General features: G+C 49.1%; 2 protein-coding genes across 5 annotated transcripts in view; one reads left to right on the forward strand and one right to left on the reverse strand.

Annotated features, from left to right (window-relative positions):
• Positions 1-12,808, reverse strand: part of CYSTM1 (cysteine rich transmembrane module containing 1) — a 440,735-nt gene that overhangs the window by 347,049 nt on the left and 80,878 nt on the right. The gene's annotated exons all lie outside the window — the stretch shown is intronic.
• The window catches only part of NRG2 (neuregulin 2), a 197,795-nt gene that overhangs the window by 146,962 nt on the left and 38,025 nt on the right, over positions 1-12,808 (forward strand). For all 4 annotated transcript variants that reach the window (XM_050794994.1, XM_050794995.1, XM_050794996.1 and 1 more), the window contains exon 2: positions 9,845-10,016. In XM_050794994.1, the coding sequence (XP_050650951.1) occupies positions 9,845-10,016 (172 nt within the window). The remainder of the gene's footprint in view (positions 1-9,844; positions 10,017-12,808) is intronic.

Here is a 12,808-nt window from a genome sequence, read left to right on the forward strand (position 1 = left end):
CATTTAATTCTCTCCACAATCCTAAAAGTGGATGAGATTGTCCCTGTTTCACAGACAAGGAAATGAAGGCTCAGAGAGTTTAAGTAACTTGCCTAGTTATACAGGTGCCAGGCAGAACCAGAATGCACAGTGGCATCCGTCTGACCCCACAGCCTGCATGTCTGACCCTCTCAACTTGGCTTCCTGTGTGAGGGATGGCATTTAGGGGAAGCAGGAGCAGAGGGCATGGAGGCAGGGCAGAATAGGCATGGGCATGTTTGGGGAGCAACCAGTGATTTGGTTTGCCTGGAATATATGATTCCTGAAGGGAAGTGGTAGGGGAATGTAGAGAGGCAAGTTTGGGAAGGAGGCCCATTCACTGACCCAGCAAACATCCCCTGAGGGCCCTGGCTGCCAGGTAAGGAAGGTGGGCGGCCTTTCTCTACAGACATCACAGAGCCAAGGAAGGTTTCTGGATGGCCGTGAGGCACATTGAGGTGGAACTGCCAAGTGTACACTGTTCTTGTCGTGGTACTGGGGGGTGGGGAGCAGTATGGCCTGAGCCAGGGCCTGGCAGATGATGGAGAGTTATGAGGATAAGAGGCATGGTAGAAGCCAAATTGACTCAGCCTTTGGGGAAAGTCAAGGGAGACACAGGATTGTCACAGATAACAAAGTGACTGAAAGAGGGAATCCAGGAGAAGGAGCAATCTTGGAAGAGAAGATGGAGAAACTGGTTTTCCGCATGTTATATTTAACCTAATGACTAAATACCCAGGGAGGAAGGTGTTCATTTTGGGGTGAGTTCTTTCCAGCCCCCTTGCCATCACTAGCCTGGACCACAAGGACCACATTTCAGCCTTCTCAAGCTCCCAGGGTGCCTAAGCTGGGACTTTCCTGCTTGCAGTTGAATTTGAAGAAGGAGACAGGGCCTCTGGCAGCCTGGGCACCCTGCATCCATGGTGAGCACATGAGCCTGTTCCTGCTCTGCATCAGGCCTGCTAAGACCTTTCTCCTGAAACCCAGCATTTCTTCAAAACCTTATACTTTTATGTTATCTTAAAAATCCACGTGAACTTAACACTCTTCTCCACCATATGTCTGTTTGTTCTGATGCAAAGGTGCGCTTTTCCTTATTAATAAGCTTGGCAGAGCCTCAGAAAGAGCCCCTGAGATCTTCCTGTGGCTTTTGCATGTATCCCAGTTTGAGAAGCCAGTCTTTTGTGCATGTACAAGGTGCCTCCCCCTTTCCCCAACCCCTGCTACACTTCCCCAAGACTCAGAGCTTCAGAAACAACTTTCTCCAGCCAGGCCAAGGAGGCAGGAAGTGCAGGCCCACCCCAAAGAGGATGGGGCTCTGGGATCCCCTTCTTGGCACTTTCTGAATTCCCCGAGCAAAAGACGGCCTAGTCCACCTACAGCAGGCCCTTTCCACAGAGGGTTCTCCTGGGCCAGGGCCCAAGACTTTGGCCCAGAGCCCAGCTTTCCCCAGTAGAGAGATTAAACAGAGTTTGGGTAAATGGTAACAGTTTTCCAGAACTGTCATCTCTGCTTTGTCCCCGACCTCCGCCCTCAGCAGCTGAAAAGATGATAATGGTCAGAGGCCTTCCATCCCTCCATAGAGAGCTTTCTCTTGCTCCATTCCTCTAAAATAGACAGAGCTTGGTTTATAAATGAGTCAACTGAGGCCCAGAGAGGCTAAACTACTTACCTAAGGGCAGACAGCTGAGAAATTGGGAGACTGGGACAAAGACCTGGATTGCTGTGTCCTCAGCTGCCTCTCTTTCCCCTGTTCTGCGCTGCTTCCTCTGTGCCTCATCTGTGCCAGCTCTAGGTGTCTGTGGCCTGTGCCGCAAGCACTGCTAAGAACCCAGGGAGACTGAGGCGTCTGTGTTGAGTATCCCTATGCCTACCCGAGCAACTGCTGCCCTGCTCTGTGAACCTGTGCCATCTCGCCCAGACATAGATGACAACCCCCTCATCTCCCCTCTCTGCTATTCATGTGCCTGTATCCCAGTCCTGCGCTGGGTGGAGCACTGTGGCGTGGACCTGCATGACTCTGGGGTCAAGGCCTCTCTCCCTGGCCTTGCAGAGCCCTGAGGAGGCCAGTGTTTCTCTCAGGACGCTTGGCTCCTGGCAGAGGGGCCTGTGGGTGGGAGTAGTGTTGTCCCTGGTGGTCAGGCCTGGGCCTGTGCGTACCTGCCCTCACACTGCAGGTTGGGTGTCAGTGGATGGGTGCTTCTGGATGGGCAGGTGAAGCTTTAAGGCAGGAATCATTTCTGTTGGTCTTGGTGTTGCCAAGTTTTGTCTCCTCCTCCTCCCTTCCCCTTCTTCTTTACCTGCCCTCCTGGTGCAGCGTCTGCCTCCCCTCTTTAGCATCTGCCTCCCCTGGCCCCTCTTCTCCACCTTGCAGCTGAGGTGCCAGGCACCTGGACTGCTGAGTTGAAAGCCCATCAGGTCTAGGCCGGTTTTCACTGGTGCAGGGAAGGTGGTCCTCTTTGAGGATCAGCCTTTGTGGGAGCCCTAAACAGGAGGCAGAGACCAACCCGAGGCCAGGGCCATATCTCGTTTGGCACCAAATCCATGGTGACTAGTAAGTGCCTCGTACATCATAGGGACTGTTGCATGTGGGTATTGGTTGGATAGATGTAAAAAGAGGGCAAACCTAGCCCAGGCATTGGGCTGGGCCTAGGTGGCTGAGGAAAAGCCAAGCAGCCCAGCTGGGCATACACTCCCTTTGGGAGCCTGTCCTGTGAGTGTGAAATGGCTCTTCTGCAAGCCATGGGTAGGATGCCTGGCTGCCTGGGCCGTCTGTGCCCACTTAAACCAGCTGTGTTTTTAGTTTAGTGGGTTTTTTTTTTTCTTTCTCATTTGAACTTGGAGTCTGTAATTAACCTCCAATAGGTTGCAGTCACTTTGTGGGTGGGAGAGGGGTGGGAAGGGGGCTGACCCACAGCTGGCCAGCAGCAGGACAGTGGGAAACTTTGATGCCAGGCAGGCTGGCCACATTGTCTCCAGGTGTTGCCCTGCAAAGGGAACTGCTCAGCCTTAGTCATGAGGTGAGGATCATTAACTCTTTTAAGAGCCTGCTGCCCCTGCCCGCTGGATGCCAGGAGGGAGGCAGAGCCAGGTCCTCCCTGGCTGGGTTGCCCAGCCATGTCCTGAGCGTCTGTCTTGCTCTCAGATCTCGGTAGGCTCCGCACCCACCGCCCACTGCCGAGAGGAATGAGGTTAAGCTGCTGGCAGCAGCGGCACCTCCTGGCCTCGGGGCTGGGATGTGGGAAGGGAGCAATCCTGGTTGTTGTTGCTGTTGTCGCTATCTTTAATGAGGTGCTTTCTGGGGATGGCCTGTCAAACAGATACAGGCCAGATACCCTGGCTTGGCACCAGGAGATAGGAAGCAGAAGCCACCGGATACCCTGTGGCCCAACTCATGGCAACCATGGGGAGGTGTCCTAAGGTTTTATGGAGCCCATCCTGGAGGAAAATCTTTATGTGGAGGCCTGGGCCATCCTTGAGAGAACTTCTTCTTGTTCTTATAAAGCTGCCAAGGGAGATCTCCCCACATCCCCACACCTCAACTCCAGTGAACCCTTGTCCCAAGGGGAAGAGGACTGGATGAAGTAGCCTCTGGGCTTCCCCCAAAACCCAGGGAGTATGGGAGCTCAGCAGAGGGGGCTTGGTCTGAGGAAGAAACCTTAGGGGAGGGAAAAGCTGCCCAGTACCCAAAGAGCCACCTAGGCCATCAGCTTGCCACCTGCCCCTTTCATCGCTAGGGAGGGAGCTGCTGCGGGGATCAGGGTGTCAGTAATGGCCATGTGTGCAGAGTGGTGGGAACTTTCTCCCCCTTCTTATGCACACAGAACTTCCTCTTGCTTTTGCTGGATACCTCTCATCTGTCCACTCTCCTGTGTGCTGGACCTTTGAGGGTCCCCTTTCTGCATGAGAAAATATGCATGAACCCCCAGGACTGCTGCTCCTCCCTTCAGCCACAAAGCTGAATTTATGGAGAAATTCATTGCAATATCGTTATTATTAGCAGAACATTGGAGACAACCTGATATGCTCATCTGAACAATGAAATATTATGCAGCTATTGAAATGATTCTAGACTTGGAAAAAATGTTTCAAATGTATATTGACTGAGAAAATGGGATATAAAGCATTTTGGAGAGGAAAGTCTTTTGGGAGACATTTGAAAATGCCTACAGTGGCTTTCTCTCTGTTGGTAATTGAATTGATTTAAATGTGTTTTTCTTTTTCCTTACTTGTATAATTTTTTCACAACAAAAATTTCTTATGTAACAAAACAACAACAGAAGGGGACAAGTTAAACTCTTTGGGGAGTAGGGGGTGGTTACTCCATATACAGCTGGATCATTTCTGTCTGGGGCCAAACACAGAACTTGGCTCATAGCAGGCATTTTAAACAGGGGAAAGGAGAGGTGCTTAATACTCAAGGGCCCAAGTAGTCCATCGGCTTGCTGCCTACTCCTCCATCTGTGGAGAAGGAGCAGCAGTAGGGATCAGAGTGTCGACTGAATGCGGGATAAATACCTGCCCACTGCATTGCTTCAGTTCTTTCCTTGACAGATCCCATGCATCCCAGGAAGCCTGTTCCTCTGCTTGGTTCAGCTCTGGCCCCAAGATATTCTTGAGACATGGTGTGATGGTCTCTATACCCATACACTAGCATTGTATTCTGGGCCCTGGGCTGTAAAAGAGACACAGGCAATACCAGATCTAGCTCAGAGAGGGTGTCTAGGTGAGGGGCTGATCTAGCCCCGTCATGTCTGAGGTCCCATGAGAACTGTCTCTGGATGCACAAATGTCTGCTATGCGAACAACCCCTCAGCCTTATCCCACATGACCCCAGGGGCTGGTACTAGAACTGATGGCTAGAGGATGCATAGAGAAAGGATGGTGGTTCAGGATAAGAAAGAGCTTAAAATGCAGAAAGTAAGGTCAGGTCATCCTCTAACTTACAAGCCTCTAATGCCTTCCCAGCACACCTACAAAACCAATCCAGGGCCATCTTGGGGAGGTCACCTCAATCTTTGCCACAGAAAACCTGGCAGGGCTCTAGGCCCAGGAGTGTGGGTGCGGAGGACATTGTTCCAAGGCCATCTGGTGTATATTCTTCTCTTTCCTGCCACCTGAGCTGCTGCCACTGCCCCCTGACCCCAAGGAACTTTCCTACAAGGTTTGCCCGACCCTGGCTTTCAACTTTCAAATCACTGCAAACTAGGATTTCTGTGAGCAAAGACCAGGACTCGCAGCTGCTAGAGCAGGAGGCATGGCTTTTAGCATCACAGATGATTCTGAGGAACCGTTAAGAGCTATAAAAGAAAACTCTTTGTAAAGAACATAGCATGATTCAAATGTATGGTTATTTTTATGTTGTCATCCTTTAAACCAGGGCTGTCCAATAGAAATATAATGCAATCCACATATGTAATTTTAAAATTTCTAGTAGGCACATAAAAAGTTGGTGTTTTTTTTTTTTTAATATACAAAACAAATCTGGACTTCTCATCCTGGCTTGCACAGCCCCATGTCAACCTCGGCCCTGCCTACCTCTCCAAGCTCCCCTCACACCCTGCCCATCTTCTACTATCTTCCAGCCACATAGGCCTCTTTTGGCCCCATGAACTCATCAAGCTCATTCCCACCTTAGGGCCTTTATCCAGCTGCTTTTTTTTTTTTACTGTCTCATATTTCCTGTTGATGTTTTGCTTATTGTCCCCCTCGCTAAAATTCAGGCTCCCTAACAGTAGGATGCTTATCTCTTGGTATGGTTGAATGAATGAATGAATGAATGAATGAATGAATGAATGAATTCATTTGGAATGAACTGAATAGATGAATAAGGAACAGGTGAACTAGATAAGGTTGTTCTGAAGTGAGTGGACTATCCAGAAATTGCTACTGAGTCACACAAGGTTCTCACTAGATGGAGTGGGCTCCCTGTGATCTGAAATGCGGTCCTGTGTTTTCCATCGGTGGCCGGCGATTACTTTGGAGTTCTCAGTTCCTCAGGCCCTCTGAATTAGGGCCTTGCCTACTGTTTCTGGGAACAGTCTCTCTGTAACACATCCCCCTAGCCCATCGCCATCACCACTAAGCAGTGGCCACAGGCTAAGTGCATAATATAGCACTGGAACTCATGTCAGGAACCAAGGTGGTAGAGTAACCCCTGCTTCCTCCCACCAGCTGCCACCACCATCCTCCCTCCCCCACCGCCCCATCTTGTTGGGGGGAAAGTGGTTCATGGTGGTGGGGACAGGCGGTTCCCTTGTCTCTGAGTTGCAAGAAAAGTCAACACACTCCAAGTGTGGTAAGGGGACAGTTTAGCACCCGAGAAGAGCTCTCTGTGTTGTGTCCCCAGTTCACAAGAAAGGGGAAGGGACTAGTTGAAGGTCACCACTTAACCAAGAGGTTGGATCATCACCAGGTGTCAACCCAATCTTAGTGCAAAGTCACTTGTGCATATGTGTTCAGTCTGTAACCAGTCATTGAGCTATACACTTATGTGCACTTTCCTGAATGTATGTTACATTTCCAAAAGTAAAGGAACACACCTGAAGAGCCCTTTAGAACCCACAACCCGAACCCACACTCACAGCTTCTGCTTCAGAATGCCTAGGATATGTCCCAGGTACCTGATTTGTAAAGCTTCTCATGTGATTCCGATTAGCCTCCAGGGTTAAGACCTAACGTAAGCAATGACTGGGGACTCCAGAACAGATGCAGGAGGGAGGGAAGTGGGTAAGGGAAGGAAGATAAGGCAGGATTTCAGTCACACTTAGAATAATGAAGTTCCAAAAAGTCCAACAGATTGATAGATTGATGCACATAGAATCTCTGGGTGCCACAAAAAAAAAAAGAAAAGAAAGAAAAGAAACGAAAAAGAAGAAGAAAAACCAGCAATATAAAAAAGCAGGTAACTGAGGGGAAAAAACTTTGTAGCAAAAGGTTAATAGCCTTAATATTTATAAAAAGCTCTTACAAGTCACTAGGATGAGTACTCAATAGAAAAACAGACTGCATGCATGAACAGGCAATTCAAAAAGAAGAAATACAATGGGCCAATACACTTATGAAAAATGTTCAGCCTCATCAGTAATCAAATAAATGCAAATTAAAACAACAAACAGACGTTATCTTTTGCCTAGCTAATTGGCAAAGATTAAAGACATGATAATACCTCGTGTTGGTGAGGGTGTGGAAAAAACAGGCACTGTCATTCAGTGGGGGGAGCACAAATTGGTGCAACCTTTCCAAAGGGCAATTTGGCAATGTACAAAGCTGAGGAAGATTGCGTACCCTCTGACGCAGCAATTCCACTTTTAGGAAGATCGCCTTAGGAAATAATTGTGAATAATAATAATAATAGCTAACCTTTGTTAAATGCTCTCTATGTGCCAGGCTCTACATGCATTGTCTCATATAATCCTCACAGTCATCATCCCAAGAGGTAAGAGCTATTATTTATCTCCTGTATTTTACAGCTGAGGAAGTTGAGGCGCAAACGAATGAAGTTAATTCTTGAGGACATAAATCTAACAAGTAGCAAAGTCTGGATTGAAAGCCAGACAGCCTGAGTCTAGAGCCATCCTCCCCCATACAGCAGTATACACGGGGTGTGTGCAAAGATAAATCTGCAAGGGTGTTCTTTTGGGGTTGTTTGTAATGGGAAGGTGGAGGGGGACATGCTAAATGTTCCACACAGGAATCAGTTACATGAGTTATGATACACCCATATAGGAACATTATGCAACCATGAAAAATGATGCTGTAAGAAAAACTGAGTGTGTGAATATGGGCGGGATTTGTGTATGCATAAAAGATTTCTGAAAGGAGGTCAAAGGAACCGATAAGAATGATTATCTCCTTGAAAGACAACCGTGTGGTTGTGGCCAGAAGTTAGAGAGAGACTTGTTTTTTAAGCCATATACCCCTTTTCACTTCTTGAATTTTGAATCATGTTAATGTCTGTCAAAATATATGTGTGTGTGTATCTATATATATATATATATATATATATATATTCAATGGAATCATTGTCTATATATATACACACACACACAAATAAATATACATATAAGTTATAGAATTTATTCCACATAACTTTTATTTCCTTGAAATGCTGCTAAGAGTTCCAAGAAAAATGGTTTCAAGGCCCTCACTTAGAGAACAATACTGAAGTTGATAGATACTTCTTTAACTATGCTTAACCCACATGCTCTCCAAACTCATTTTCCCATGGAACCCTCTTCTCAAGTAATACCTGTTTTCATCTCTCCAGATACTCCTGCTTATAGAATTCACTTTGGGAAATGCTATTATTACTATTTAACACCCAGGCGAAAGGGTTACAGTGTTTCATTAAAGGAAAGAATACATAGAGCCTGGCACAGAGAGAGCAGTTAACAAAGGTTAGCTATTATTGTTATTATTGTCCACAAATGTCATTGATTCCATTTTGTTTAAAAATGGGGGGAGGTGTTATTTATGAGTATGGAGACACGGGATGGTTTTGTTTTCTTCTTTTTTCAACCTTCTGTATTTTTTAATTTTCTAAAATGAACAAAATTATTTTATGAGAATCATTGCATAAGCCTACGTCATACATTTTTAAAGGCTTCCTTTCTGTGCTTCCTCTGTGCCCTGCGCCCCTCTCATCTACTCCCTGCATATATGCAGCAGCTCAGGGTGAAGTTCAATGAGGGGACCCTGTTCTAGCCAGGCCCTCTTGCCTGCCTTTCTCCAGAGCCAGCTCTGGCCCATTGTCAGCACTCTGAGCTGCCAGGGAAAGGACCAATGGCTGAGACAGAGCCAGTCAGTTCCCAGACAACTCCTTGGCTCCAACAGACCCTCCCTTCTGCTACTGGAAGGCTTTTAACCATCTCACAGAGAGAGATGAGACCACAAAATCAGACACCATCCTGCTACCAACCTAACACGTGGCAAATCTTGATACCTGAGCTTTGGTCCCAGCTCTGTGGTTGCCTGGCTATGTGGCTGCAGGCAAGTTTCTTCACCTCTCTGAGTCTCATCTGCACCATCAGTGTCAGTATGACACTGCCTTACAGAGCTCAGGGACCAAACGAGAACCTGCATGAAGGCTTTGTGTATCCTTTAAGGGACTATCCCACTGGAAATTGTTACACACCTCAGCATGAGCACTGGCTTGGCCTCACCTTCCTAAGAACAGGGTACTTTCTCTTTTGTGGTGGGTGTGTGTGTGTGTGTGTGTGTGTTTTGTTTTGTTTTTTTGGTGGTGGGGAGAGGAGCAAGGAAGTGAAACATGGGAGACTGGGGCATGTGGAGATAGAATGGCATTTAAGAAAAATGGGGACAGCCTCTCAGCCTGGCATTTGCAGCTTTGCATCCGTGATTGGGCCTGAGCCCACCAGTACAGCCCCATGGCTTGTTACCCATGATTTTAGATCTTGAGCACCAATGTCAAGGAGATCTGGGTTTGAATCCCAGTTCCATCATCTGCCCTTAGGGAAGTGACTTCACCATTCTGAGCCTCCGTTTCCCCATCTGTAAGTGGGTTTAACCATTGCTGTGAACTCATGGGGTTATTATGAAGGTTTCATAAGCTAATGTCAAGCTTCACACCATTCAAGGCATGAAGGAAACTCTCCATTAGTTATAACTACATTGATGTCATGACAGACTCACTGTAAATGCTTATTGAATTGAACTAGGGAATGACACCAGGAGGGGTGGCTCTCAGGATCATCCCTCCCTTCCCCAGTTCCAGCCCCAAAACAGTGGCCCTTACTGTCCACTACTCATGCTTGGCACTGCCCCTGCCACCACCATGCTCACCTACCTGCCTTGTACCCCACAGCCACCCGGCCCAAGTTGAAGAAGATGAAGAGCCAGACGGGACAGGTGGGTGAGAAGCAATCGCTGAAGTGTGAGGCAGCAGCCGGTAATCCCCAACCTTCCTACCGTTGGTTCAAGGACGGCAAGGAGCTCAACCGCAGCCGAGACATTCGCATCAAATATGGCAACGGCAGGTAAGCAATATCCAGCCTGTCCTCCGTCCAACCGGCTGCCTTCCCTCCTCTCGAGAAGGAGGGGCCTGAACTGGACAGAGGCCAGGGCTGTGCCCCCAGATTCGCCCATGGAACCAGTCCCAGCCCCTCTCTTTACTCCCCTTCCTTGCCACTCCCAGCCTTCTTCCTGCAGCTCAGGAACCCTCTGGTCATGGTGGCCCAGGGTCTTGCAGACCACAGACAAGAATTAAGCCTTTAACTTCTCTGGATAGTTGAAGGCAATTTGACTGTCACAGTCAGCTTGATCAGTGGAAGACCCTGCTCACCCCTAAAACTTCTTGAAAGACCTGCTGCAGCGTCTGAAAGCCCCATCATTGGTAATCTTTGGTGAAAGACCCTGACTCCAGAATGCCTCTGGGAGGTCACACATGATGGGCTGGTTTCTCAGCTTGCAAGCTGTCACTTGTCAGAGAGCTAGGTAGGGGAAAGGGGCAGCACTTTGATTGGTGCTGGAGAACTCTGTTCCTCAGAGGGTTTCCCTCTAAAACATGAGAATTGTGTTTGATCTTGAATCCGTGCTCCAAGGAAGTGAATCAGAGAAGTTCCCTGAGTCTCCAGGCTATGGAAGATGGCCTGTCTTTCATCTTGGGTGGGTCAGGCAGGGGGCTTCTGGCACCAGAGAAGCCGGTAGTCCAAGGCAGCCCACCACCTCTCTCCTGCCTCTCAAGGAGAAGCAAGGGGGAAAACCCGTGCCTGCCAGCTAAACAGGCGTTCTACTTGATGTCTGCTCTGTTGGCTCTGGGGACCTAGTGGCCTTCCCTCTCTGACTCAGGAGCTCCCAAACCTTTTCTGCCCTCTCTCCCAGGCAGCTTACAACCACTCCCTTCCTGGCTGTCATTTTCCTCCTCACCACCCCACCACACACACAAAATGCAAATTAGGATGGTTTTAGAGCACACCAGCCTGCCCACAACAAAACGTGGTAGAGGGCCTGGGCTGGGCCGGCTGCTTGGGTTTGCCGTGTGGGGCTGGATGTCCACGCCCTGCCTCTGGCCCTCAGACTCTGGAACCTATAAAAGAGGATGAAGGAGTCAGGGGACTGAGAGTTACTTCCAATTCTCTGATTCTCCTTCCAAGAATGGGGAGCAGAAGTAGAACTGATCATTCTAGAAAATGATCCTGGCAGAAAACAGAATGTAATTAAGGAAGGGTTTGGCTTAGATCAAAGGTTTGTGGCTAAAAGAATGCCGCTTCCTAAGGAACTCACCATGGCCAGTGGTGAGTGGGGGGTTCTATGTGTCCCTAGTCTACAGCATTGTCAAGAAGCTCTGGCTGCCCACCCAGCCCACCCTCTGAGACCACCCTGCCCCTTCTCACTGCACTTCCAAGGCTGGCTCCAAGCTGAAGAGAATGGGCAGGCTTCTTGGAGCTGGGGCAGTTGGGTCCTGTCTCCTTCCTATCCTTTCTTTCTAGAAGATGGCTTCTCCCCTACTTCACTGCAGTGACAAAAGTCAAGAGAGCCCCCATTCCCTCCTCATGACTCCCAAACATGTCTACAACCTGCCTATCATCATTCCACCCTACCTGGTGCCACACACTCATACTCACCCTCCCTCCCGCACATTCCCACACCCCACACACACACACACACACACATACACACACACACACACACACACACACACACACACACACCCCCGCAGAGCCCTGGTACCACCAACTCACTCCTTTCTCTGGTAACTTCAACTTTCTCTCCCTACCCGTGACTTTTTTTCTCAAATGCTGTCCCTCCACGCTGCTGCTCCCCTGGCCCTCCAGCAATTGCCCCATCTCACTTCCGCCCTCCACCACCATATGAAGTCACTGAGGGAGCTAGCCTCATGCCCACTGACTGCACACTCTCATCCTCCACTCACTCTTTGCCCTGCTGGAATCTGCCTTTCACTTACATCCCAACCTCTCGATGGCTGTGGCCCTGGAGAAACCCCAGTTATCTCTGCACTCCCTGGCTCAGGCCTCCAGGCCTCTCAATGGCCTCAGCATAGGAACACCTGCTCCCCAGGCCCTGTGATGCTCCTCCTGGTCCTGCTGTGAGTCTGGACACTGTTTCTTAGTTGCCATCAATGCTGGAACTTTCCTGAACTTTGGGCCTCACTCTTTTCTTTTCTTTTTTTTTTTTTTTTGAGACAGAGTCTTGCTCTGTTGCCCAGGCTGGAGTGCAGTGGCCAGATCTCAGCTCACTGCAAGCTCCGCCTTCCGGGTTTACACCATTCTCCTGCCTCAGCCTCCTGAGTAGCTGGGGACTACAGGTGCCCGCCACCTCGCCCGGCTAGTTTTTTGTATTTTTTAGTAGAGATGGGGTTTCACCATGTTAGCCAGGATGGTCTCGATCTCCTGACCTCGTGATCCCCCCGTCTCGGCCTCCCAAAGTGCTGGGATTACAGGCTTGAGCCACCACGCCTGGCCGGGCATCACTATTTTCTTTCTTCCCTTTCCAACTGTGGGTGATTTCACCTTCTCCTGTTGCTTTAAGAATCTGAGACCCCAAGTCTCCATCTCCAGACATGATGGCTTTTTCACCTGAGCTCCAGACCCATGCTGCCAGAGAGACACTAGATACCATGTCTGAGATGCCTCACAGATATTTCTGATTCTGAATGCCCAATCTGGCCTCTCCCCCACCTGCTGTCGTCCTTTCTGTCCCTCCCGTGTTCCCCTCTCACTTGTGGCTCAACCAGACTCCCAGCTCCTCAACCCCTGGCCTCTTGTCGTCTGCCCAGGGAGTCGTGCCTCTTTCCCTGCCTGCACATTTC

Source organism: Macaca thibetana, chromosome 6 (genome assembly GCF_024542745.1).
Source record: "Macaca thibetana thibetana isolate TM-01 chromosome 6, ASM2454274v1, whole genome shotgun sequence".
In the NCBI taxonomy this organism is placed as follows: domain Eukaryota; kingdom Metazoa; phylum Chordata; class Mammalia; order Primates; family Cercopithecidae; genus Macaca; species Macaca thibetana.